At 61.8% G+C, this 22,203-nt stretch overlaps 3 protein-coding genes and 1 long non-coding RNA gene across 4 annotated transcripts in view; 3 read left to right on the top strand and 1 right to left on the bottom strand.

The window, feature by feature from the left end:
* Positions 1–814: 814 nt before the first annotated feature.
* Positions 815–5,787, bottom strand: ZIC2 (Zic family zinc finger 2). Its single transcript, XM_015851505.3, has 3 exons — positions 4,632–5,787; positions 2,492–2,655; positions 815–2,305 (listed from the first exon to the last, which is right to left on the bottom strand). Exons 1-3 carry the CDS (start codon positions 5,626–5,628, stop codon positions 2,036–2,038), a joined length of 1,431 nt encoding a protein of 476 aa, XP_015706991.2. The 5' UTR covers positions 5,629–5,787; the 3' UTR covers positions 815–2,035.
* Positions 5,788–7,775: 1,988 nt separating this feature from the next.
* Positions 7,776–9,671, top strand: LOC146762736 (uncharacterized). The gene is made up of 2 exons (XM_085535683.1): positions 7,776–8,659; positions 8,787–9,671. Exons 1-2 carry the CDS (start codon positions 8,525–8,527, stop codon positions 9,042–9,044), a joined length of 393 nt encoding a protein of 130 aa, XP_085391809.1. The 5' UTR covers positions 7,776–8,524; the 3' UTR covers positions 9,045–9,671.
* A 2,228-nt stretch (positions 9,672–11,899) lies between these two features.
* ZIC5 (Zic family zinc finger 5) lies at positions 11,900–15,447 on the top strand. Its single transcript, XM_032442018.2, has 2 exons — positions 11,900–13,193; positions 14,509–15,447. The coding sequence occupies exons 1-2, from the start codon at positions 11,933–11,935 to the stop codon at positions 14,958–14,960; spliced, it is 1,713 nt and encodes a 570-aa protein (XP_032297909.2). The 5' UTR covers positions 11,900–11,932; the 3' UTR covers positions 14,961–15,447.
* Positions 15,448–20,179: 4,732 nt separating this feature from the next.
* Positions 20,180–22,203, top strand: part of LOC107307981 (uncharacterized) — a 55,899-nt gene continuing 53,875 nt past the window's right edge. The window contains exon 1 of the long non-coding RNA XR_014942054.1: positions 20,180–20,294. This is a non-coding gene — a long non-coding RNA (uncharacterized LOC107307981). The remainder of the gene's footprint in view (positions 20,295–22,203) is intronic.

Genomic DNA, 22,203 nt, shown 5'->3' on the forward strand with positions numbered 1-22,203 from the left:
AACATAAATGGGTGATAACAGCCGTTTGATTGCTCGGGAGCCCTCGCTACGCGGGGGGATAGCCGAGCTGGGAGAGAAGCGGTTGCAGAAGACGCTGTGGTCCCTCTCAGCGCCCCAACCTTGAGGCAGCACGGAAATGAAGAGCCACTCTTCTCCCTCCTCCTCCCTTTCCCCTCTCCCAGCCTTTGGTGAATGCGCCCCAAGCGAGCAGGGTCCCGTGTACCCCTACTTATCCTATTCTCGAGGCTCGGGACCCCTCTTCCTTTCCCTGAGCACGGGGCACAGAGCCCGAAAATCAAATCAAGGCCGGGACACCAAAGGGCCCTCCCCGTGCCCACCGTCTCTCCGTGTCGCTGCACGGGCGGCCCCGACGGCTCCCCGATGCGTGAGGGCTCTTGGGAACGCCGTGCTGGAGGCTCCCGGGCCCGCACTGGAGAACATCCCACACCTCGAGCCTCTCCTGGTTCAAAAAGCAAAACAATCAAAGAGAGAAGAGAGGAGGGAAATCGGAGTCTTCGCACACGGCCGATTTCTCTTCTCCCGGGTCCGAGCTGATGTTCCAGCGTGGGGTTCGGCACCGGGGCAGCTCCCGAACTCCTGCGGCCCGAAGCGGCCTCGTCGTCGCCTCCTGAAGAAGGCGGAGGATCGGGGAGACGGCGGAGGGCAGAGCGGCGTCTCCGTACGAGGCCCTTCCCCAGGAGGACACGTTACTGCCCCCCATCCCCCCCTGCCTCTCTCCGGGGCGGCCGTCGAAGGGCGTTTAGTTACCCGGTGTGTCGGGAGAGCCCTCGGCACAAAAAGGCGACGGCCCGTGTGCAGCTTCAACACGTTTTATTATATTTCTGTACGCATTACTCTCCAAACATATCACAAGAAAAGGATGAAACCACTTAAACCTTCAAATAAAAAATCTGAAACAGTTTATGCTCACAATTGTACATATTTATAGTTAAGAAACATTCTTTATAAATACTGTTTCCTCTGTAGCAAGTTAATACCATAATTTAATTACAAATGGATAAATATGGTCACGGGTATTTACAGGAGGAGGGCGGTGGACGGGAAGCCTACGGCACGACGCTGATTTCCTCACAACCTTCCCACCAGGACTAAGGGAGCGGACGGCAAAGCACTAACGACAGCACACGGCACCCAGCTAAACAGCGGACAGCGCGGGGCGGGACGGGACTTTGGCACGGCACTTCTTCCCCGGGTACGGTGGAGATGCGGTTTACAATCAAGTCGCCTCTTGGAAAGGAACACGATATTCAAGAGATCACAAGTACAAAAGAAACCATTTCTGTGTTTGTTTGTTTGTTTGTTTTTGTTGTTGTTGTTTGCTTTTTTCTTCTTCTTTTTCTTCTTCTTCCACGTTACTTTGATGTTTTGTTCTTTTTTTTTTTTTTGTGGGTTTTTTTTTTTTTTTTTTTTTAAGGGTGAACTAAAAAAAAAAAAAAAAAGGAAAAGGGGGGGGGGGGGGGGGGAGGGGAAAGGGAAGGAGGGGAGTGAGGAAGAAAAGAAACAAAGTCCTTCGCTTCTTCGGAGGGAAATCGAAGGAGGAGGGAGAGGAGGGCTCGGGGCTCAGCAGGGCCGATCCTCTCGCTCTCAGGGCCGGCCGGGCCGCGGCGCTGCTTTGTCCGCCGCTCCGGAGGGAGCACCGCGCTCCGCCGCCCCCGGGGGCTTCCACAGGGCACCGTTTGCGTTGTGTTTATCCCCTCTCTTCTTCTCCTTTCCGTTCCTCTCTTTCGTGAGTTGTTCCCTCGCGTTTCCCAGCACGCAGTTACATAGAAATTTCTTTTTTTTTTTTTCTTTTTTTTTCTTCATTTTTTTTTGTTTTGCTGGTTTAAAGCGTTCGTAAATAATAATAATAATAATAATTAAAAAAAAAACAAAAACAAAAACAAAACAGAAACGATTCCGACAGATGGCCGCGGACCGGCGGCGCGGGGAGCTCCGTACGGAGCGGGGCTCCGGGAGCGCTTCCTCCGGCCCGGGAGGGGCGGTGGCGGCGGGGCCGCAGAGCAGTCCGGCGGCCCTACACGTACCACTCGTTGAAGTTGGAGGAGAGGCCGCTGTGGCCTCCGCCGCCTCCGCCGCTCCCTCCTCCGCCTCCGCCGCCGCCGCTCCGGTGCACGGCGGTCACGGCCGCCGCCGCCGCCGCCGCCGCAGCCGCCGCCGCCGGGGAGAGATTGGTGGAGCTCTGCGGCTCGGCGCTGGGGGACACCAGCCCCGGGGGCGTGGAGGACTCGTAGCCGGAGCTGGCGGCCGGCGAGGACTCGGAGCCTTGCGGGGACGACTCGTGAACCTGGGGGGCAAAGGCAAGAGCGCCGGGTGGAGGGGGGACGGGGCGGCCCCCAGGCTCTGCCGCCCCCCGCCGCTGTCCCGGCCCGCCGCCCCCGGGCCCCTCGCCCGCCGCCCGCCGCCCCGACGGGGTGCCCGGAGCGGGACGGCCGCCCCCCCGCCTCCCGCCGCCGGCTGCGGGGCCGGGTACCTTCATGTGCTTCCGCAGGGAGCTGGGGTGCGTGTAGGACTTGTCGCACATCTTGCACAGGTACGGCTTGTCCGACGTGTGCACGTGCATGTGCTTCTTGCGGTCGCTGCTGTTGGCGAAGCGCCGGTCGCAGCCCTCGAACTCGCACTGGAAAGGCTTCTCTCCTGCAAGACAGCAGCGGTCGGGACGGGCCTCGGCCTCCGGCACACGCCCCACGCGCGACCCGGCCCCGCGAGGCTCCCGCGGCCGAGGAGACGGGAGAAAAAGCAGCGAGGCGGCTTCGGCCCCGCGCATCCCGCCAAGGAACCGGTACCGAGGGCGGCTTTAGGGCCGGGCAGCGCCCCGCGTTCGGACAGTGGCGAAGAGCACAAGTCCGCTAGGAAAACGAAGAGGCCGTGAAATACTTCGTTTAATTTCCCCAGGCATTTCTCAGGCGGCGAACTCCGTGTTAAGGAAGCGCTTATCGCTCAACGCCGTCGGCAACACAAACGCCTCCTCCTCGCAGCCGTCCGCAGAGCCAAAGCGCGGCGCCGAGGGTCGCGGAGCCGCTCCTCGGAGCGCTCCGAGCTGCTACCCGGGGCCTCTCGGTCTTTCGCTCCGTAAGCGGTGCGAGCTCAGGCCCGGCGGGCGCTCACAGACGGCGCCGAGCTCGGCTCGGCCGTGCGGCTCTCACCGGGGTATCCCCGGCCCTTCCACTCTCGCCGTGCCCCGTTCCCCCCCATCATCTCACGCACCGGCCTGCAGCAGCTCGGTGATACTCTAAAAACACTTTTTGTTGTTGTTATTTTGAAGGGGGGAGGTTATGTCGTTTAGGTTGGTTTGGGTTTGGTTTTTTTTTTTGGTTTTTTTTTTGCTTTGTTTTGGGTGTTGATTTTTTTTTTTTTCCCAACGAGAAAATTTTATTGCCTTGCTCACACCATTTAAATTTAATGGAAAGCATTCCCAGAGAGGGACGTGCCGCACTTCCTACGGGGTTCGGCCGGCCGAGGGGCTCTCTCAGTCCGTAAGGAGCCTCTTTTCATCCTCCGACACAGCACGGCCCGGGCGGGCTCCCGACAGCCGAGTTCTGTCCCAAAGCGAAGCCCTGAGTTGGGCTCGGGGACATCGCGAGTCCCGCCCGGCCCGGGACGTGCTGTGACCCCACAGCTCCGAGATGCTACAACTCCGTGTTCCTACAGCTCTGTGACCCCACAGCTCCGTTATCCTACAGATCCGTGCCCCTACCGTTCTGTGACCCTATAGCTCTGCCAGCCTACATCTCTGCGGTCCTACATTCCGCCATCCTACTGTTCTGCGGCCCCCCGATTTCGTAACCCCACAATTCCGCGATCCTACACCTCTACGATCCCGCAACTCCCGACTCACACACACACGCACCGCCGCGTTTCACACCCACAGCCCCCTGCCCGCCCCTCCGTAGGGCCCGGCCGAGGCCCCGCTCCATTCTCTCCTCTCCCACGAACGCGAACTCCGGGCCGTGGGGATGCGGTGCGGACGGAGCCCAACGCCCGCGGCCGTGAGCCGGGACCGGGGCTGCGGCGAGCATCGCGGGAGTCCGTTTTCTCCTCGCTTTCTCCCTTCTTCTTTTTCTCCCCGCTTTTCTGCCCTGTTTATTTCCTCCCCGACTTTCTCCCTTATTTATTTCCTCGCTGATTTTCTCTTTTTTTTTCGTTTTCTCTCTGATTTTTCCCCGTATTTATTTCCTCCCTCGTTTTTTCCCCTATTTATTTTCTCCCCATTTTTCTCCCCTATTTATTTCCTCCCTAATTTTCTTCCCTATTTATTCCCTCCCCGATTTTCTCCCGTGTCCGTTTCGTCGCTGACTTTTTTTTTCCTCCTCTTTATTCCTCCGTTATTTTTTCTCCCTTTATCATTTATCTCCTGTTTATTTCCTCGTTGTTTTTCTCTCTTATTATTTTCCTCCCAATTCCCTCCCTTATGTATTTCCTCCCCAGTTTCTTTCCCTATTTATTTCCTTATCGACTTTCTCCCTTGTTTCTTCTCTCTCCGATTTTTTCCTCTATTCGTCTTCTCGCTGTTTTTTCTCCCGTGTTATTCTTTCCCCTCCCGCATCCCCCCTTTCCTCGGTTCCTGCCCCGCGACCATCCCGTGTCCGTTCCCGCACGGCTCCCCCCGTTACCTGTATGCGTCCGTTTGTGGATCTTGAGGTTCTCCGACCTGGCGAAGACCTTCCCGCAGCCGGGGAAGGGGCAGGGGAAGGGCTTCTCGCCCGTGTGAACGCGGATGTGGTTGACCAGTTTGTACTTGGCCTTGAAGGGTTTGCCCTCTCGGGGACACTCCTCCCAGTAGCAGACGTGGTTGCTCTGCTCGGGCCCCCCGACGTGCTCCACCGAGACGTGGGTGACCAGCTCGTGCATGGTGCTGAAAGTTTTATTGCAACTTTTTTTGGGGTTGCTCAGCTGCTCGGGGTCGATCCACTTGCAGATCAGCTCCTGCTTGATGCACTGCTGCCGCATGTAGCGGAAAAAGGCACCGGGGTGGTGGTGATGGTGGGCCGCCACGTTCATGCCCACGTTCATATTCATGGGGCCGTACTGGTTGTGCAGCTGCGCCGCCGCGTAGGGGTCAGTCCTGGGGCTGGCGACCTGGCGGTACTGCTCGGAGCGGGCGAACACCTCCCCGGGCAGCCCCAGCCGCATCTGCCCGTTGAGGACGTTCTGCGAGGCGTGCGGGCCGTGCTGCTCGTGGATGCCGGGGAACAGGAGGTGGCTCTGAGCGTCCGTGTGCGGGTGGTGCAGGCCGCCGGCCGCCGGCCCGAAGATGCCGTGCTGTCCGCCGCCCGCCGCCGCCTCCCCGAAGCCGCGGCTGCGAAACAAGAAGTCCCGGGTGGAGTTGAAGGGCGGCCCCGAATAGGAGCCGACGTGCGCGGCGTGCGGCCCCAGCGCGGCCGCGGGGTAACCGGGCGCCTGCGAGGTGAACGCCGAGCTCTGCCCCGGGGACAGCTCGTGGGCTCCGGCGTTCAGCTTGAAGGCGCCCATGTGCGCCGAGTCCACGAAGCCGTTCTGCGCCGCCAGGCTCAGCTCCCGCTCCTGCATCTCGGCCGCGGCTGAGTGATGGTGCCGGGCGAAGGTGCCCACGCCGAGCGCCGGGAACTGCGGGCCGGCGTCCAGCAGCATGGCCGCGTCCCTCCGCCGCTCCGATCCGCCGCTCCGCCGCCCGCCCGGAGCGGGGCCGCCGCCGCCGCCGCCGCCGCCCGCGCCGCTTCCCCCCGGCAGCCGCGGCGTCCCCGCCTCCGCCCGCACGGCCGCACCGCCGCCGCCGGAGCCGGAGCCGGAGCCCGGGCAGCGCAGAGTCCAAAGGCGAGCGGAGAACCAAAGTGTATTAAAGGAGGCGAGGCGGGGGCGGGCAGGGGAGGGGAGGGGGAGCAGGGGAGGGACGGGGCTGGCGGCGGGGACGCGGGGAGGGGGGGAAGGCGGCCCCGCCGCTCCCTGCGGCACACACACACACACGGATACGCGCACACGGATACACACACACACACACACACAGAAGCACGCGCGAGAAGCACACGCGTGCACACGCACACACACACACACGCGGCCCCGCCGGGGCTCTCACGGAGCGGACTCGCGGCAGCCGCGGGTTCCCACGGAGGAAAGGAGCTCGGGGAGGGGCGTGGGAGGGGAGGGGGAAGGGGGGTCCGGACCGGATTAAAAACAATGGGGGCGGGAGGGGGGAGCAGGGGCCGCGGAGCGGCTTGGGGCCGCCGAGCTTCAGTCTCTCTCCGCCCGCTCCCGCCGCCGCCGCCTCTGTTTATCCCACCGGGTGCTGCCGAGGCGGCCGCGTTTTATTTTTCTCCCCTCCCCTCGCCCCCTCCTTCCCCCCCCCCCCCTTCTCCTTTCTCCCCGCCCGGCCGCTCCCCCTCTCCCCGCCCGGACTGGCGGCCCCTCTCTCTCCCGCCGCCCCTATAACAACGCCCGGTCACTCTCCCGGCTCCCGCTCATTGGCCCGGGCCGCCCCGTCCATCCGGGCGTCCCCGGCCCCGGCTAATGGCAGCGCGACGGCCCCGCGCCCCGCCCGCCCCCACCCGGCCCCCGCCGGCACAGCCCGGCACGGAGCGGAGCGGTCGTGCAGCCCCTTCCCCTCGGCTCAGCGCCCGGCAGCGGTGGGCCCGCCCGGGGCTTCTTCGGTCGTCCTTCCCTCCACCCAACCCCCCCCGGCCGCCCCTTCGGATTTTGGACGGCGAAGGGAAGGGGCGGTGTTGTGGGGAAAGCCGCACGCACGGGCGATGTCGCTGTGCCTGGGGAGCAAACAAACAAAGCGAGGGGCTTCGAGCATCAACACGGGGGAGGGGTGAGGGGAGGGGGAGGGGAGAGGTTTAATTTATTTCTTTTTAAATGATTTTCTTTTCCCCCCCCATTTTTATTAATCTTTATTTTTTCAGGTGGTGACGGAGGGAGGGACGCTCCCCCACCCTGCAGTCCCTTCCCCCTCTCTGCTCAGGCACACGAAGCTCAAGAGGGACTCAGGGAGCGGGGCCGGGGTTGGAGGGGGGTGGGAGAGGGGGGAGCTGAGCTGAAGTCCTGCTGCCGCGGCCGGGGGAAAACGCACTGAGATGGGGATGGACACAGAAAGGAACGCCGGACAGGATCGGGGCGGCCGTCGAACCCCTCACGGGGCGGGATTGCTCCACTGTGCTGAGTCCCGGGGCGGGTGTTCCGGGAGCCTTCCGCTCTCGTTCCGTTCTTTAAAGAGAAACCAAAAAACCCAAACAAACAAAACCAACCCAAACCGGCCTAACCCCCCCCCCCCCCCCCCCTCCCCGCCCCGCCATTGTTATTGGCAAACCGGATCCTCTCACGGCGGGAATAGAAAAGCGAGCAGGTCAGCTCTTCCCCTTCCCCCCTCCCCCACAAAAACACGTCTGGGCACGAGCTGTGCTGGGGGCACGGGTAGCACCGAACGGGGCTTCTTCAGCATTAAGAAAGCGGTATGGTGTTATGGTGGTACAGTGGGGCTGTATCCCACTGGATCTTGGCTGCTCTGTGCTCAGAGAGAGGATGGATGGATGGATGGATGGATGGATGGATGGATGGATGGATGGATGGATGGATGGATGGATACATGGATACATGGATACATGGATGGGTGGATGAATAAATAGATGGATAAATGGATAGAAATAATGGAGGGAAGGAAGGAAGGAAGGCAGGAAAGAGTGAAAGAAGAAAGAAGGAAGGAATGGAAGAAGGAAAATGTAGCACTATCTACAGTGTAGGATTGCTAGAGAGGGTTCCCCCACTGCTGCCACCAAATAGTTAACATGTTCCAAGCCCTGTCCGAAATGCACAGTGTCGCGCTGTTACTCTCTGCCCGGGCCGAGGTTTCGTCCATCCCCCGCCCCGCCCCGCAGCCCACAGCCCCGCTCCATCCGTGCCCGCTGACAGCCGGCCCCTGCACAGCCCGGGCTGCGGGCAAGGAAGGCGGACAAACTGTTTTCCTTCCCCGGAAGGGTTTGGAGGAGGAGGAGGGCCTGGAGGTGCCCCCGAGGTGAGGGAGAGGCCGAAGCCGTGCCTCGATGCTGCATGTGGACAAAGCTCAGCAGGAGCCGGGACTTCGCAGAGAGAAAAATGCAGAAAGTGTGACTGCATCTCGGATCAGAAAGGAACCCGAAAGGCTCCGAGAAAAACCCCAAATGAATTATTGGTTTGGAGAAGGAGAAATATATATATATATATCCATACAAATAATATCTGTCTACCTTCTGGATTTACCCCTCGTTCTCCTTCTCTTTTATTCCTTCCTTCCTTCCTTCTTTTATTTCTTTTCCTCCTCTTTTATTTCTTTAATTTCCTTCCTTTTCCCCCTTTTCCCCTTCCTTTCTCCCTTCCTCCCTTCCCATTCCCTCCCTGTTTCTCTTTCCATCCTTCTCCCATCCCTCCCTTCCCTCCTGCCCCGTCCCCTCTCTCTCCACCGGGGCACACTGGGACTATTGCGGCCCGGCCACGCTCCGTTCCCCTCCCACTGCCGCATCCCCAGGACGCAGTGGGGCCGTTCCAAGTTCAAAGTCGCATGGCCATCCCCCGAGAGTATCTTTATCCCTCCAGGCACCGCGGCCCCTTTTCCCCATGCGGCAGAGAGCCCCGCTCCGTGCAGACTATGGTTTCGGAGCCGGGTCAAAGCTCTCCTCCATGGACAGAACTTCAGGTCTAATTTTAATCTTAATTTTTATTGGTTTTTTTTTCCCCAGCAGGTTTCTGGCCTCTCCTGACCTGCAGATCCCTGCTGGGAGCACCCTCCGTCTGTAAGCATTCCCAATTTCTCTTTAAAACAGCTCCTACCGTTGCCGGCTGCCAAAGTGGAGAGAGCTGGGGAAGAGGCACCGTTCCGTGCCTCCCATACCCCCGCCGTGCCTCCTCGCACCCCTACCCGTGCCCACGGGGCTGCGACGGGGCCGGACAGCCACAACCGGGCCGGGCTGGGCCGGAGCGGGGAGAACGGGGCCGGGAGAAGCAACGCGACGCTGTCCGTGCCGCAGACGCCATCCGCCCGCCGCTCTCACGGCTCTATACGGAGCTGCAGTCGGCTTTGATGGGGCCGAGCTCCGCACTCCGGGGCCGTCCGACCTCTGACCCGTGAAGCCCACATGTGCGGTGCTGCAGCTCCCTCTGTGAAACGCACCTCGGGACAGCAGCTCTTTGTCGGCTCCAACGGCAGCGCCATGTGAAAAGGAAAAGGGAAATCGTGAAAATCTCAGCCAAAGCCGCAACTTTTAAATGCCTTTTTTTTTTTTTCTTTCTCTTTTTTTTTTCCCCCTTAAACCTGCTCTCGAGGAGGGAAGGAGCACCTCTCTCTCATGCCAATCATACGTATCGCTGTATTTATAGACGTATATATGCATATGTATATATATATAAAGTTGCCGCCGCCGCTGCCAGCCGAAGGGCAGCGCCTGCGGCCGCGCACTTTAAGCGCAATTATTTGCGCACCCCGTCCCTCTGCACAGCTCTGGCGCAGCCCCCGCAGGAGCGGATCCGGCTCAGAGCCGCGGGGACGGGGGCACCGGGCCGCCCCTCTCGGAGCGGGGGTGGCCGCGTCCGCGCCGGTGGCGGAGGAGCAGCTCCGAGACAGCGCTCGATGGGCGCTGTAATACAATTTCTGCTGTCATTCATAAATAACAATGCCATATGGTCCCCATATTGCGGGTACAAGAAAAGCCGTCAAAGTGTCACCGTTTGATTTATCTCAACAGCTTCTTCCGGGGGCGACGTTCGGCTGCGAAGAGAGGAAGGAGAGGAGAGGGCGCAACCAAAATGCGCCCCGGGTTTCCCCAGGCCGCCCCTCTCCCTCCGTTCTCTTCGAACACATATAGGAGCAAATGGAAGGAGGGGTTGCTTTTTTTCTTATTCTGCCCCCGTCTGAACAAATTCCCAAAGGGGACGAGCCGGGAAAAACGGGCCGCGCTTTCCCCGTCAAAGTGCGCGCTGAAAATGGCAACTGCGCGACTTCTACAGAGGATCTCCCTCCCAAAGGCTGTCCCCTCCCGCCCGAGGCCCGGCCCCACTTGTCCTCCTCCATGGGGAGGGCTCCCGGCCCTGCCCGCACGTCCCGGCCTCTCCCGGCAGCTGTGGAGCAGCCGCCAAAGCGGCCCGGCTCAGGATGCGCGCAACCCCGCGCAGGACGCGCACGGCCCCGCGCTGGCCGAGGCGGACCCGGCCGCTCTCCCCAAGCACGGGGCAGCCCACACACGATGGGGGCCGCTCCGAGCAGCCGGGCCGGGCCTGGTCGGGCGGGGTGATGGATTTAGGCAGACCTGCGCTGATTTGGAAGCTTTACCGAGGAGGGCTGAGCCTTCTTCCGAGCGGTGCCCCGGCAGAACGCTTTCGCCGCTACAAAATATCTCTTCCCGCTCCCTAACCATCAATAAGAGGTGCAGTAAAGACGATTGTTTGTAAATACTTCTAGTGAGCATTAGCATACATTTACATAGAGCATCCCCAACGAAACGCAGTGGAAAACACTCCGGAGCCGATGTCCCGAGCCCGGGTTTAAGGCCAAAGTGCTCGCGGGGACGATGCTCGGGCCGGGCCTGGACCAGAGCCGGGAAGGCCCCGACGGGGTTGTAGCCCTCCAAGTGCCCCAGGGCGGCCTCCCACCCCCTCCCACCCCGTGTCTGCAGCGATGCGCGGAGCCGGACTCGGTTCCACGTGGGGCCCGGCCGAGCCTCCCCGCTGCCAGCCGCGGGTCGGCCGCCTGTTATTCGGCTGTAAAATATTTTCTTTGTTTTATGGCCCCTCATAAAAAGAAATTGATCGGGGGGATAGATTTGAATTAAGCCATATTAAATCGATGACAGATCCCTATCACGCTGCGTTTAACGAGGGCCGGGTGAGGAGGCGTGCGCGGGGCCGCGCTCCCCTTCTGCGCGCTCCCGGCGCCCCATGACACCGCGGTGTGTGTGGGAGGCGGTCAGTGTGTGCGTGCGTGGGACACGAGCCCAGGGACGTAGTCATATTGATGTACAGGGAGCTGGAGGGAAGCTTTACTGTGCTATAAAACCATCGCGAGTCTCCAGTAAAGGGCCGAGATTTATTTACCCATGTTCTGCACCACGTAGTTCGACCGGGGAGTGGGGCCGACCCGCGACGTGCACCGACGGAGCCCGGCTTAGGGGATTGGGGGGGGGAACGCGGTTCCCATGGGTACAGAGCCGAAGGACGCGGGGACACAACGACGAGGGCACCGCTCCCGCAGTGGGCACCGTGGAGAGGTTCTCCCGGCGCCTCCCCGTGTCCTTCGCCCACCCTCCCTCACCCCCCACCGACGGCAGCACCCCCCCATCTCGATGCTTTGCGGTTCATCGTTCCGCTGCAGCTGTGGAGCCGCGGCCGCTTTGTGTCAGCATCCCTGTGGCCGAAATAGGGCTTGGGGGGAAACTGGAGGGGGGGAACTTGGCGATCCCCCCTGTATCAGCGCCCTCAGTTTGAATAGGGAGGCCCGAGGGATGCAGCGGGCTCCGGGCACGGGCTCCCCATCCTCCTCCTTCCCGTGCGCCGCGTGCCTCCCCGCCGCTGTGAGCTCAGCTCTTTTCTAAAGGAAAGGAATCCCCCCCTCCTCCTCCCCCTCCTCCCGCCGCCTTCTTTTTAGGCAAACGTTGGCTGCTTTCCTCCGGCAGCGCTTTCAATCACCGGCATCGGCCGCGACAACGCACGCTGCACAAGGAACACACCGCGGCCCTTCGGAGCCCACCCCGCACCCGGGAACCGGAGCCCGGATCCCCTGCGGTCGCTCCCCCTCCCGGTGCTGCTGGGTCCCGTGCGCCCCGTCGGGCCCCGCGCGAAGTTTTTCGAGTGCGGCTCCGGGGGGGGGCGGCGGGGAGCGGCGGGGGCGGATCCCCGCTGAGCCGCGGCCTGAAAGGGAGCCAATGGCGCTGCGACGGCCGCTGCCAATCATCGGGAGCCGTCCAATCCCTCCGGTGCCATGTCCGAACCGTATTTCCCACTGTGCAGCTCAAATGTGGGGAGCCGCTCTGCCAATCGCTGGAGGACGGAGCGGGGCCGGGGATACGCGGAGTTAGGAGCGCAGACAAAAGAAGTTAAAGAGCCGCTTAATATATACATGTTTTTGAAGGCGGGCAGAGGGAAAAAAATAACAACAGCCAACGTAGATGGGCCCGGCCGTGTCCTTATGGAGCCCCCTTTGAGCAAGAGGAACCCGACCCCGAGATTAGCGGATTTGGCAGCGGCTCAGCCCCATCCGCACCCGCACATGACGCGCTTCCCGGGGCCGGGGGCCCCGCACGGCCACCCCCCCCGCGCTGCCCACCCGCACCCCGGGGACGCGGAGCCCGGCGGCGCGCTGACGCCGCTCGGCCCCGAGCACATGGCGCAGCCCGCCGCGCTCCAGCTCGCCCCCGAGGCGCTCACCGCCGCCGCAGCCGCCTTCGCCGCGCCCGCAGCCGCCGCCGCCGCAGCCGCCGCCGCCGCCAGCACCGCCGTCGCCTACGCGCCGCCCGCCGCCGCGCTGCCGGGCTGCCCGACGGGGGGGGCGGCGGGACGCGACTTCCTCCCCCGTCGGGACCTGCCCTCCTCCTCCTCCTCCGCCGCCGCCGCCGTCGCCGCCGCCGCCGCTCACGGGACCCCCCCGCGCCTCCCGCCCCCGCCGCCCCACGGCGTTTTCATCTCGGCCGCTGGCACCTACGGCCCCGCCGACGGCGCGCACCCCGCCGCCTTCCCGCCGCCGCTCAACGGGCAGATGCGGCCGGAACCGTACGGCCGCGCCGAGCCGCACTACGGCCCCGCGGCCATGCAGGGCTACGGACCCGGAGGGCTGGGCCTGGCCGCGGGCCGAGGGCAGCCGCCCCCCCCGGGCGGGCCCGTCGGGGCGGCGGGCGCTTTCCTGCGCTACATGAGGCCGCCCATCAAGCAGGAGCTCATCTGCAAGTGGATCGACGGCGAACCGCCGCCGGGCGGAGGGACGCCCTGCTCCAAGACGTTCGGCACCATGCCGGAGCTGGTGGGCCATGTCACCGTGGAGCACGTCGGCGGGCCCGAACAGAGCAGCCACGTGTGCCACTGGGAGGAGTGTCCCCGCGAGGGCAAACCCTTCAAGGCCAAGTACAAACTCATCAACCACATCCGCGTTCACACGGGCGAGAAGCCCTTCCCCTGCCCCTTCCCCGGCTGCGGCAAAGTCTTCGCCAGGTCCGAAAACCTCAAGATCCACAAACGGACTCACACAGGTGGGTGTGCCTCCGCCCCTCCCGGCCGCGCCTTTTCCTCCTTTTCCCGTCCTCTTTTTGTCGTCTTTTTTCTCCTTTTTTTCTCCCTCCCCCCCCCCACCCCCCTCCACTTTCCCTACGTACCGTCGGACATGTGACTTTGTCATGAATAAATAATCCGACGGTGCGCCCCGACACACAGACGCACGGACACACGGACGCGCATGTGCTCGCCCCCCCCCCCCCCCCTCTTTCCCCCCCAACTCGGTACCCATCCCCCTTTCGGCAGCACCGCTCCGCCCGCAGCTACAGCCCCGAGGCGGAGCGGGGAGAGGACGGACGGAGCCGTCGGGGCACAACGGAGGCTCCGCTTCTCCCACTGCTCTCCGCCCAGACCGCCCCGTCGGGGCTATCGGGGAACGGCTCCCTATTCTTTGAGGAAACTTCGCTTCGGGAGACCTTTGGGGCTGCGTCCGAGAATTCAAAGCTTTATCTTTTTCCTTTTTATTTCTTTTATATATATATATTTTTTTTCCCGTTATTTTTTCATTGATTTATTAGTATTAGTATTATTTCTCAACGGAGCTGGTGTTTATGGCGGAGGATAACTGCTATTCCTCGGAGGACACTTTGGGAAAGCAGAGATTCATTGATTTATGTCTTGTTTATCTTGTTTGTCTGATTTGGAGCTGGGGGGATCGGGGGGAATCGGGGGGTATGAGGGGAGGTTGCTGCTTGCACTCAGTTTTCCGTGGGCTGTGCACCCCTCGAGGGGCCGGGGGAGAGGGTTCCCCTCTCCCCCGACCCCTCGAGGGATCCACAGCCCCCGATGTGATGGTGGGCAGCGGAGGGCTGTGTTCCTATAGAAGCAGCACGATGGCACTGATATAGATCCACTGTACCGTGGTGAGAGCATCCCCTGGTGCAAAGGGGAGAAGGGGCCGCTGGCCGCCTTAATGCGGGATGACATGGGGTGACACGGGGTGATGCCTCGACCTTTGTGCCCACAGAGGTGCTACCCCTCTTCCCAACCTGCAGCGTTGTGCCGGGGGGGGAGGACACTCGAGGAGGTATTGCTGTGATGCGATGTGTGGCTTCGCTCATTAGAGTCCTAATGAAGGGTTTGCCGAGAGCAAAAGAGGTGGAGGCCGGCCTGGGGGTCGGCGGTTGGATTTTATGTTTCTTTTGGTTTTGGGTTTCATTTTTGGTTTCTACAGTCTCAGTGCTCTGTTCGCAGCCCGGGGGTTGCTTCGTATAGAGGAGGGTGCGGAGCTGCCGCCGGGATGGGTAGGATACGGGGCCGGGCTGTAACCATCACTTTGCTGTTTGCCGGCAGGGGAAAAGCCCTTCAAATGCGAGTTCGACGGCTGCGACAGGAAGTTCGCCAACAGCAGCGACAGAAAGAAGCACTCCCACGTCCACACCAGCGACAAGCCGTACTACTGCAAGATCCGCGGCTGCGACAAGTCCTACACTCACCCCAGCTCCCTGCGCAAGCACATGAAGATCCATTGCAAATCGCCTCCTCCCTCTCCACCGCCCGCCCCCCCGGGCTACGCCGCTCCGGGGCCCCCCGACGTCCCTCTGCCCCCTGGTGCCGAGCCCCTACCCGAGCCTCCCCGCGCCCGCGCCGCCGCCCTGTCCCCTCCGGTCACCGACCTCAGCGAGTGGTACGTCTGCCAGGCCGGGGGGGGAAGGCGGCCGCGCAGCCCCCCCAGCCGCGCCGTCTCGCCGGGCTCCGAAGGGGACGCGCCCCGCAGGACCTCGGGGGGCCGGGCTGCCCCCTAGGGCTGCGGGAAGGCCGTCAGGTTTGACTCGCGCTATTTATTCCGTGTACGAAACCCTATGGTGTTTGTACGGGCACTAATTTAATTAAAGAGACTCGGACGGTTGTGTCCCATTTCGGTACGGACGGATCACACCGGACTGTGCCACCCACTGCAGGGGCGCGGGGCCAGGAGGTGCCCCAGGCTGAGGCAGCCGGGATGGGGGGGGCAGGCGGCACGCAGGCTGTAAGTGGGCACAGCTCCCCCCCATCCACGAGTTCCCCCCATTTTCCTATCCAGATGAGACCCTCTCATCTTCTGAGCCGCCCAGCCCTGTGCCTCCCGAGCCTCCCCCCCAGCCCTGGAGCTGCTCCCGCCCCCCCCAGCCTCACCACAGCCGGTTGGGGGTGGCAGGTTTGCGGCCGAATGCAGCAGCGCTGTCGGCCACGCAGCCGGCCCGGGGAGGTGCTCAATGCCGCAAAATAAACGCCGTTTTTTTGCCTCCTGCAGTGCAGCTCTGTGTAATTCTCTTTCCCTTCTGAACCGCCGGTTCTGGCCCGACCCGGTCGGTACCTTTCTCCCTTCTTTGTACCACGGCTGTAGGGATAAAAGATGCGGTGTTTCGGTACCGCTCCTCCGCGTTCTGCTTCCCTACGGCTCCCGCAAAGCACCGGGGAGTGAGAGGAACCCGCTGCCGCCTGACACCGGGGATGACGCTGCGATACGTTCGTTGCAATGGGGAAAAAATACCAGCAAGAACGAGGGAGCCGATGATGGCGGTGCCCGGTCCCGTTGGGGCAGGTGCTGTTCCCACGGCTCATCCTTCCCTCCCCCCCCCCCTTTCTCTCCTCTCCCCGCATCCCCGACGGTGCGCACCGGCAGCACTGGGGGTGACTTCTCATTTTGTTTAGTGTCTATGGGGGGGGGGAAGGGGAGAAGTTGCAGCCCCGCACCTCTGCACCGAGGAGCTCCATTCGTCCTTTGGGGCCGCCGGGGGAGGAAGGAAGGGGGGGAAGGGGGGAGGGCTCTCCCCGCGTTACCCCCCGGGGCTTGTAGTAATGTGTTTGGTGCGTGAAATTTGTTTGGTTTTTGTCATTGTCAACAACGTGTACGCGAACGCGATTCTTTTGTACTGCGGAATTAATTTAGTCTCTGACATCACCTCCACCCCCCACCCCCACCCTATTACCCCCCCCCCACACACACCCCATCCACGTTTCCATTTTATTATTATTATTATTATTATTGTTATTTATCTTTCCTGCCGAAGCCCGGAGCTGCGCGGCTCACAGCGGCGGTGGGTGCGCTCTGCGGCTCGGCGCTCTGGATCCACCCATCACATCCCCGTTCTCCTCCACCCGACCCGGCGCTGCTTTCTCCCCCCCCCTACCCCCCCTACCTCCCCCTTCCGCCCCCATTACCCCTCTCAGTTGCCGTGCTGGCACCGCCGGGGCACCGCGTGTTGCTCCGGGACCTCCTCGTTGGCTCCGCGCTGCTGCTCTGGGCTGAAAGTAGCGGGCGTCGCTTTAAGACGAACGGAAAAGCGGAAGAGAAAACTGATTTTGCTCAGTCGATACGATTTGCTTTTCATTTTTATTTATTTTTTTTAACCCTATTTTTTTTCTCAACATTTTTAATAATTATTATTATTTTAAAGACCGATATTTTTTCAAAGCCCGTTTGAACCAAGAGCAGCCGGCGAGCTGAGGAGCGGATCTTTCCGCTATCAATCCCTGCGCTGTTTGCAAACGGACTTGTCGGTGTCTGCGCATCTCCCCGCCGCTGAGCGGAGGGTCACGGCCCTGCCCCGGCTCCGTGACACCGGCACCTCCCGAACAGAAGAACGGCAATTAACAAAAATGATAACCGTTCTCTGGGAGCCCCATTAGAAACAAGAAAGGCAGGAAAGGTCCCTCTCACGGTGACTGTTCTGAGCGTTCCCACGCGTCACGCACAGCTCGCTGACAGCCCGAGGTGCGGCTCTGCAGGTGGGCGGAGCGGGGGGCTCAGGGGGGCAATGCTTTCCTTCCCGGCCCTACCCCCTCCTTCTCCCTCGCGGCTCCGTGATCCGGTCCCACGAGGGACCCCACGGGCGATTCGGGCTGCGTGGGTAATAAGGGAGGGGGAGGGGGGGGAGAGGTCCGGCACCGATTCTCTTCTGTTATTCCCCGAACAGCAAAATCGCGGCGTCACATCGATAAAATCAATGTGAATATTTCGACGGGAATGATAACGATAACGATCATCATTGTCAGAAATAGAAACGCTCCTAATAAATCGAGATCTTCCCGGCCGTGCTCTCCTACAGCCTCAAGCGCCATCCCGGGCGCAGTGCCACGCGGGGCCGAAGGGAGACAATTCTCTCTTTTCCTTTATTTTATTTCTTTATTTTTTTCCCCCAATCTTTCAATTTTACTAGAAGAAATGAACACAACGAGCCCAGGATTTGATTATTATTAATATTATTATTATTATTGCTGTTATTATTTCTATTCCTTTCCTCCCCCCTCTTCCCCCCCAATCGAATGCGTCGGAGCTCGAGGACGAGTGGTCAGAACACACCGGTAACAGCCCCACCTCGGAGCGGAGCGGTGCAGCAGGTTGCGGGGAGCGGCCCCGAGCGCTGCGACAATGATCAACGCGAGGAGCAGAAGAGAGCTCCCAAATGAGGCTCCCGTCAATGGGAAAACTTAGCGCTCCTAATGAAGTTTCTGGTGAAAGGAGAGCGACACAAAGCCACCGCGGCATGAATCATTCATGGGAAATATAAAAGATAAAAGCCGTCGGACAATGGGCAGCGCCCAGCAATGAGCACACAACGCGTTTCCCCTCCCCTTGTCCCCGTGTCCTGCGTCGACCCGCACCGTCCCCGGCCCCGCACCCAAAGGCTCTCGGCCCCCCCTGGCGAGTTGGGAGCCCTGCGGTAGCAGCGGCCGGCCCGGACCCGGAGCACATCGGTGACACCACTTGGGTCGGCACAGTGGGAGGGAAGTGCTCCCTTCATCATCCAGCCCCGTGCCGGGCTGGGGGGCGCGGTGAGACGGACGGGGAAGACCGAGGGTATGGGGCGAGGTGTAACCTCCGCCAGCGTGCGTGCACAGGGATGCACGTACACACATATACACGCATACACACACGTGCACACACGTCGCACACGGACACACGTACACACATATACACGCATACGCACACGGACTCGCATAGCAGCGCTCACCTATACAACCACCCGCACAACCACGCACCCACCCGCACTCACACACACCCGTGCCCCCTCCCCACGTTCCCGCACGGCCCCTCGCGGGCATTGCCATGGCGATGGGCGCAGCGGAGCGGCCGCGTTCGGAGCGGTGCACCGCGATTCGCGACACTCTATTAAGATACAGTTGCGGCGACCTTTGGTGTCACGCCGCGTTAGCGCCGGCAGCTTTCGGCTCCATCGGAACCCCCCATATTTCTGCCCTCCTTCTCCCCCCCTCCCGTATTTTCTGCCGTAAACAAACACACGCACGCGGGGCGATGCCCCCCCACCCCCCTGCAGCCCCCCTCCTTCCCCCCCTTATTTCCCACCTCAGCCCCGTTATTTGCAGAGCGATTGTCCCGTGTTTATTTAATACGAGTGCTGGGTGAATGGCGCAAAATAAACACGATGAAAAATAACCAAACAGATGATTCCGCCGCGTGAAAAAGCGCCGACTTCATAAAAGTGCGGCGCGGCCCCCGCTGAATGGGGGACCCTTTGAAGTGGAACTTATTATGGGGCGAATGCCCGCTGGTTGCCCTAACGACGGCGCTGGGCTGGAAGGGCCCTCCTTTGTCAGCGATTTGTTCTCCTTTGCCGGGCCGCCCGCGGGATCCCTTAGCATGCAGCCCGCACCCCGGCACCGCCCGCCCCAGACTCGCAGACGCCACAAAAAGCGGCGGCTCGGCCCGGCCCGCAGCCCCCGCTCCGGGGCCCCGACGGCGCGTACGGCTCGGGTCCGGCCCCCTCGGCCCTCGGCTTTCCCAGGCGGGGACGCGTTTAATAAGGGCTGTTTATTACGGAGAGCTTTGAAGGGTCGCCCCCGTCCGTGAAAGACGTGGAGGTGACATTTAAACCTCGTTTTAAAGGATGAAAGGCGGACTCGTTTGTCTCGGGAGCCTAGAAACAAGCGCCCTCCCCTCTCCCTTTGACCGCGTGGCATCACTCGCACACAATGGTTCCGGAGCGGAACGGCAGCGCCCGGCCGCGGGCAGCACCCACCGGGCGGGGAGCGGGGAGCGGGCAGCGGGCGGCGGGGGGAGCGGAGGCACAATGCGCCGTTTGTGCGGGGGGCCGCTGTTTGCTTTGGGGCTGCGCCTGTCCTGCCGTCCCTAAAGGGCACTTCTTACACGGGAGGTGGAAGCCGCCCCCCGCAACAAACGTTCTCTCAGCCTTGAAGGGCTTTCCCTGCCCTCGGGCACCGCTGAGAAAGGAGCTGAACGACGTCGCGAAAAGGAGTTTTCCGGGTGCACAAGGCCCTCAACGAAGCCCGGCTCACGATGCGGCCCCGTAGCCCGGCTGGCAAACGAGGGGCAGGGCGAGCTTCGTTTGTTTCTAATTCATCGTTTCCCATCCCGTCCCACCCCCCAAAAAAACGAGAAATATATAGTAAAGAAAAAGAGGCGAAGCGGCCGTTCCCCGAAATTCTGCGAGCAAACGGTGCCTCGCAATGATTTTACTGGGATAACGGGACGGGTTCGGGCACCTCCCGTATTTCGGGACTCCACCATCAGTGTGCTGGGAGCTGCCAGCCCCCCCCAGGGGCAATGACTGCAGCGCTGCCCCCTTCCGGCTCGGGGGCTCCCCGTGCAGGTGGAGAGGGACGGCCCTCCCCTCCCGGCAACACGGCCGGGACCGCAGCCCCCCCGCGCGGGGCCGTATCGGGGGCACCTGGCGGCGGCGGAGATGGGGCCGAAGGGGGGAGAGCCGGGCGCGGGGCCGGGAAATCCAATCGCCGGATTTTTTTTTTTTTCTAGTTTTATTTTTCTTCTTCTTTTTAATGCCCGCGTTCCCCCCTCTCCTCCTCCTCCTCCTTCTTCTTTCACACAGCCTGTCCCGGGGCCGGGGCCGGCCTTTCAAACAAGAAAACCCTTCAAGTAGCAATGGGCACACATCCCCTTCCAGGCGCCCTGCCAAATCCTCCCAGCACCCTACCTGCGTCCCAGCTTCGGTTTCTCGAAGAAGTGCGGGCGGGCTGGCGGGCGGGGGGGAGGCCGGGCCCGGGGGGTGGAATTCCGGCCGCCCCGCAGCAGTAGGCACAAGTTCAGAGCTCCGCTCCCCCCCTCGTTAATCGGGCCGGGGACAGCCGAGGTGCGGGCGGCCGGCCGGGCCGAGCGAGTGAGTACACAGCGCGGCCCCGACGGGACGGGACGGGACGGGACGGGACGGGGGGCGGCGGCCTCCCCCGGGCAGGGGATGGGGCTCGCGGGGTTGTGCCGGGGGTCCGCCCGCCCAGCAGCGTCCTCGGGCCGGGCTCGGTGAGGCCGCTGCTGCAAAAGTCAGCCGGAACAGCTGTGACTTCACCTATTAGCCCCGATGTCTTTCCGAGGAGATTGGTGGAGTTAAACATCCCTCAATGGGCGCTCTGGGGCGTCTCCGCGCTGACCTCTACCCGGTTTTAATAGTTTCATAGGAACTTCATTAAATCAATTACTTAGTGAGCACATCATCATTTATTTGTAATTAGCACTGAAGAGCTTGATTTTTGCAGCAGCCCGCAGCCCGGTTCCCAGCGGGGTTGGCCATGTACTACAAGCACTTTTGTTTGCCGTCTGTGTTGACTCGTGGTATTATTCGGCAGCCACAATAAAAGTGTAATCTTCACGTCTTAATCTAGAGATCGGGGCGGGTGGGGGGGAGGGGGGGGAAGGAAAACAAACACGGCGAGGCCCCCCCTGCTCCGCTCTCCCCCCCCCCCCCCCGCCCCGAGCCGGCCGCGGAGGAGCGGGACCGGCGGCGGCTCCCGGGGCGGAGGCGGGGGAGGAGGGGAGCGAGAAAGGGGAGAAGAGGAAGTGGGTCTTCAGCCCCGGGACAGAGGGAGCGGCCGGGGTCTGCAAGGTTACAGGGAGAGCACTGCAGCTGCGGGGCGGCCGCTCGGAGCTGGGTTGGGCCTGGGGCTCGGGGGAGGGGGACGGCAGGCAGAGGATTTCCCTTTGGGGAAGGGAGAAGTGAGATGGCCGTGGGGAGCCCCCCAGAAAACAGCCGGGACTTCTCGCATGCTCCCGCTCTTGGTCAGTCTCTCGGGAGCCGTGAGACGGCCGCGTCCCCAAACAGGCTGTAACAACGGGGGAAAAAATACAACAGGTGGCCGGGAATCGGCTCGGGGAGAACGGCGGCTGGAATCGATCGAGCTTTGCGACTTATTTTCGGTAGTTAAATAGCCAGCCGGGAGGTTACGAGAATCGCGTTGTTCCGACGGCAAACGCTTGCCCGTGGGTGCCAACGGCCCCGGCTGCTGCCTGAGGCCGAGATGCGCGATGAGACGCCCCTGAGCAGCCCAGACTTGGGGGTGAGCCCGGGGGCTGCCGTCGGGGCTCGTTCCCTACTCTCATCCCGTCCTGTCTCACCCGCAGCGCCCCGCCCGGCAGCCTCTGGAGCTGGGAGAGGAGAGTGGGTTCGGTGGGACCCTCCTGGAGCCGGAGGGGCTGCTGGGACCTCCCCGTCGCCACTCGGGTGGAGGGTGAGGGCCGGAGGTTGGGGCCTCACGGCTGTCGGTGGTGAAAGTACCTCAAAATGTGGTACGGCAGCTGCTAACGTGTCCCGACATAGGTATTAAATGCAAAGGGAGTACATTAAAACCGCAAAGTAAGATGAAATAAAAGCCCACTTTTCATTCCGCTAAGAGACAACACCTAATTAAGGAATATTTGAATCCCAGAAAAGTACAGACTCTCCACAGTGATGCAGAGCTCCCCTTTTAAGCCACAAACGAGCGCAGACTGATTCAACTCAGACTGGTTCTCTGTCCTAGGATGAGCTTGCTGCCTTCACTCCAAGCCTGACCGTTCTCCCTCCAGCCTTCAGGCTGTGATGTCTTCCAGAGTAGCTTGTGGAAGCCCAGTGTCACAACCTCACTGCACAGCCCCGGGGTGGCCCTGGGAGCCTTTATTCCCCAAAGGAAAAGTCTCCTTTAGAAATGCGGTCAGTGGGAGCCTCAAGTTGCTTCTCACATTACCACCACCCAGCCAAGAAGGTTTTACTGAAAGCTTTCTTCCCCTGTTTTAGGGGTACATGCTCCTCTCCCCAG

Source organism: Coturnix japonica, chromosome 1 (genome assembly GCF_054131305.1).
Source record: "Coturnix japonica strain WE chromosome 1, WE-NBRP24, whole genome shotgun sequence".
Classification (NCBI taxonomy): Eukaryota; Metazoa; Chordata; class Aves; order Galliformes; family Phasianidae; genus Coturnix; species Coturnix japonica.

Coding starts and splice junctions, on each gene's coding strand:
- ZIC2 (XM_015851505.3), bottom strand. CDS start 5,628: ATGCTGCTGGACGCCGGCCCGCAGTTCCCGGCGCTCGGCGTGGGCACC. Junction 2,656..4,631: donor CCACAAACGGACGCATACAG/GTAACGGGGGGA, acceptor GCTGTCTTGCAG/GAGAGAAGCCTTTCCAGTGC. Junction 2,306..2,491: donor CCCTGCGGAAGCACATGAAG/GTACCCGGCCCC, acceptor TTTGCCCCCCAG/GTTCACGAGTCGTCCCCGCA.
- ZIC5 (XM_032442018.2), top strand. CDS start 11,933: ATGTCCGAACCGTATTTCCCACTGTGCAGCTCAAATGTGGGGAGCCGC. Junction 13,194..14,508: donor CCACAAACGGACTCACACAG/GTGGGTGTGCCT, acceptor GTTTGCCGGCAG/GGGAAAAGCCCTTCAAATGC.
- LOC146762736 (XM_085535683.1), top strand. CDS start 8,525: ATGGCCATCCCCCGAGAGTATCTTTATCCCTCCAGGCACCGCGGCCCC. Junction 8,660..8,786: donor CTCCATGGACAGAACTTCAG/GTCTAATTTTAA, acceptor TCTTTAAAACAG/CTCCTACCGTTGCCGGCTGC.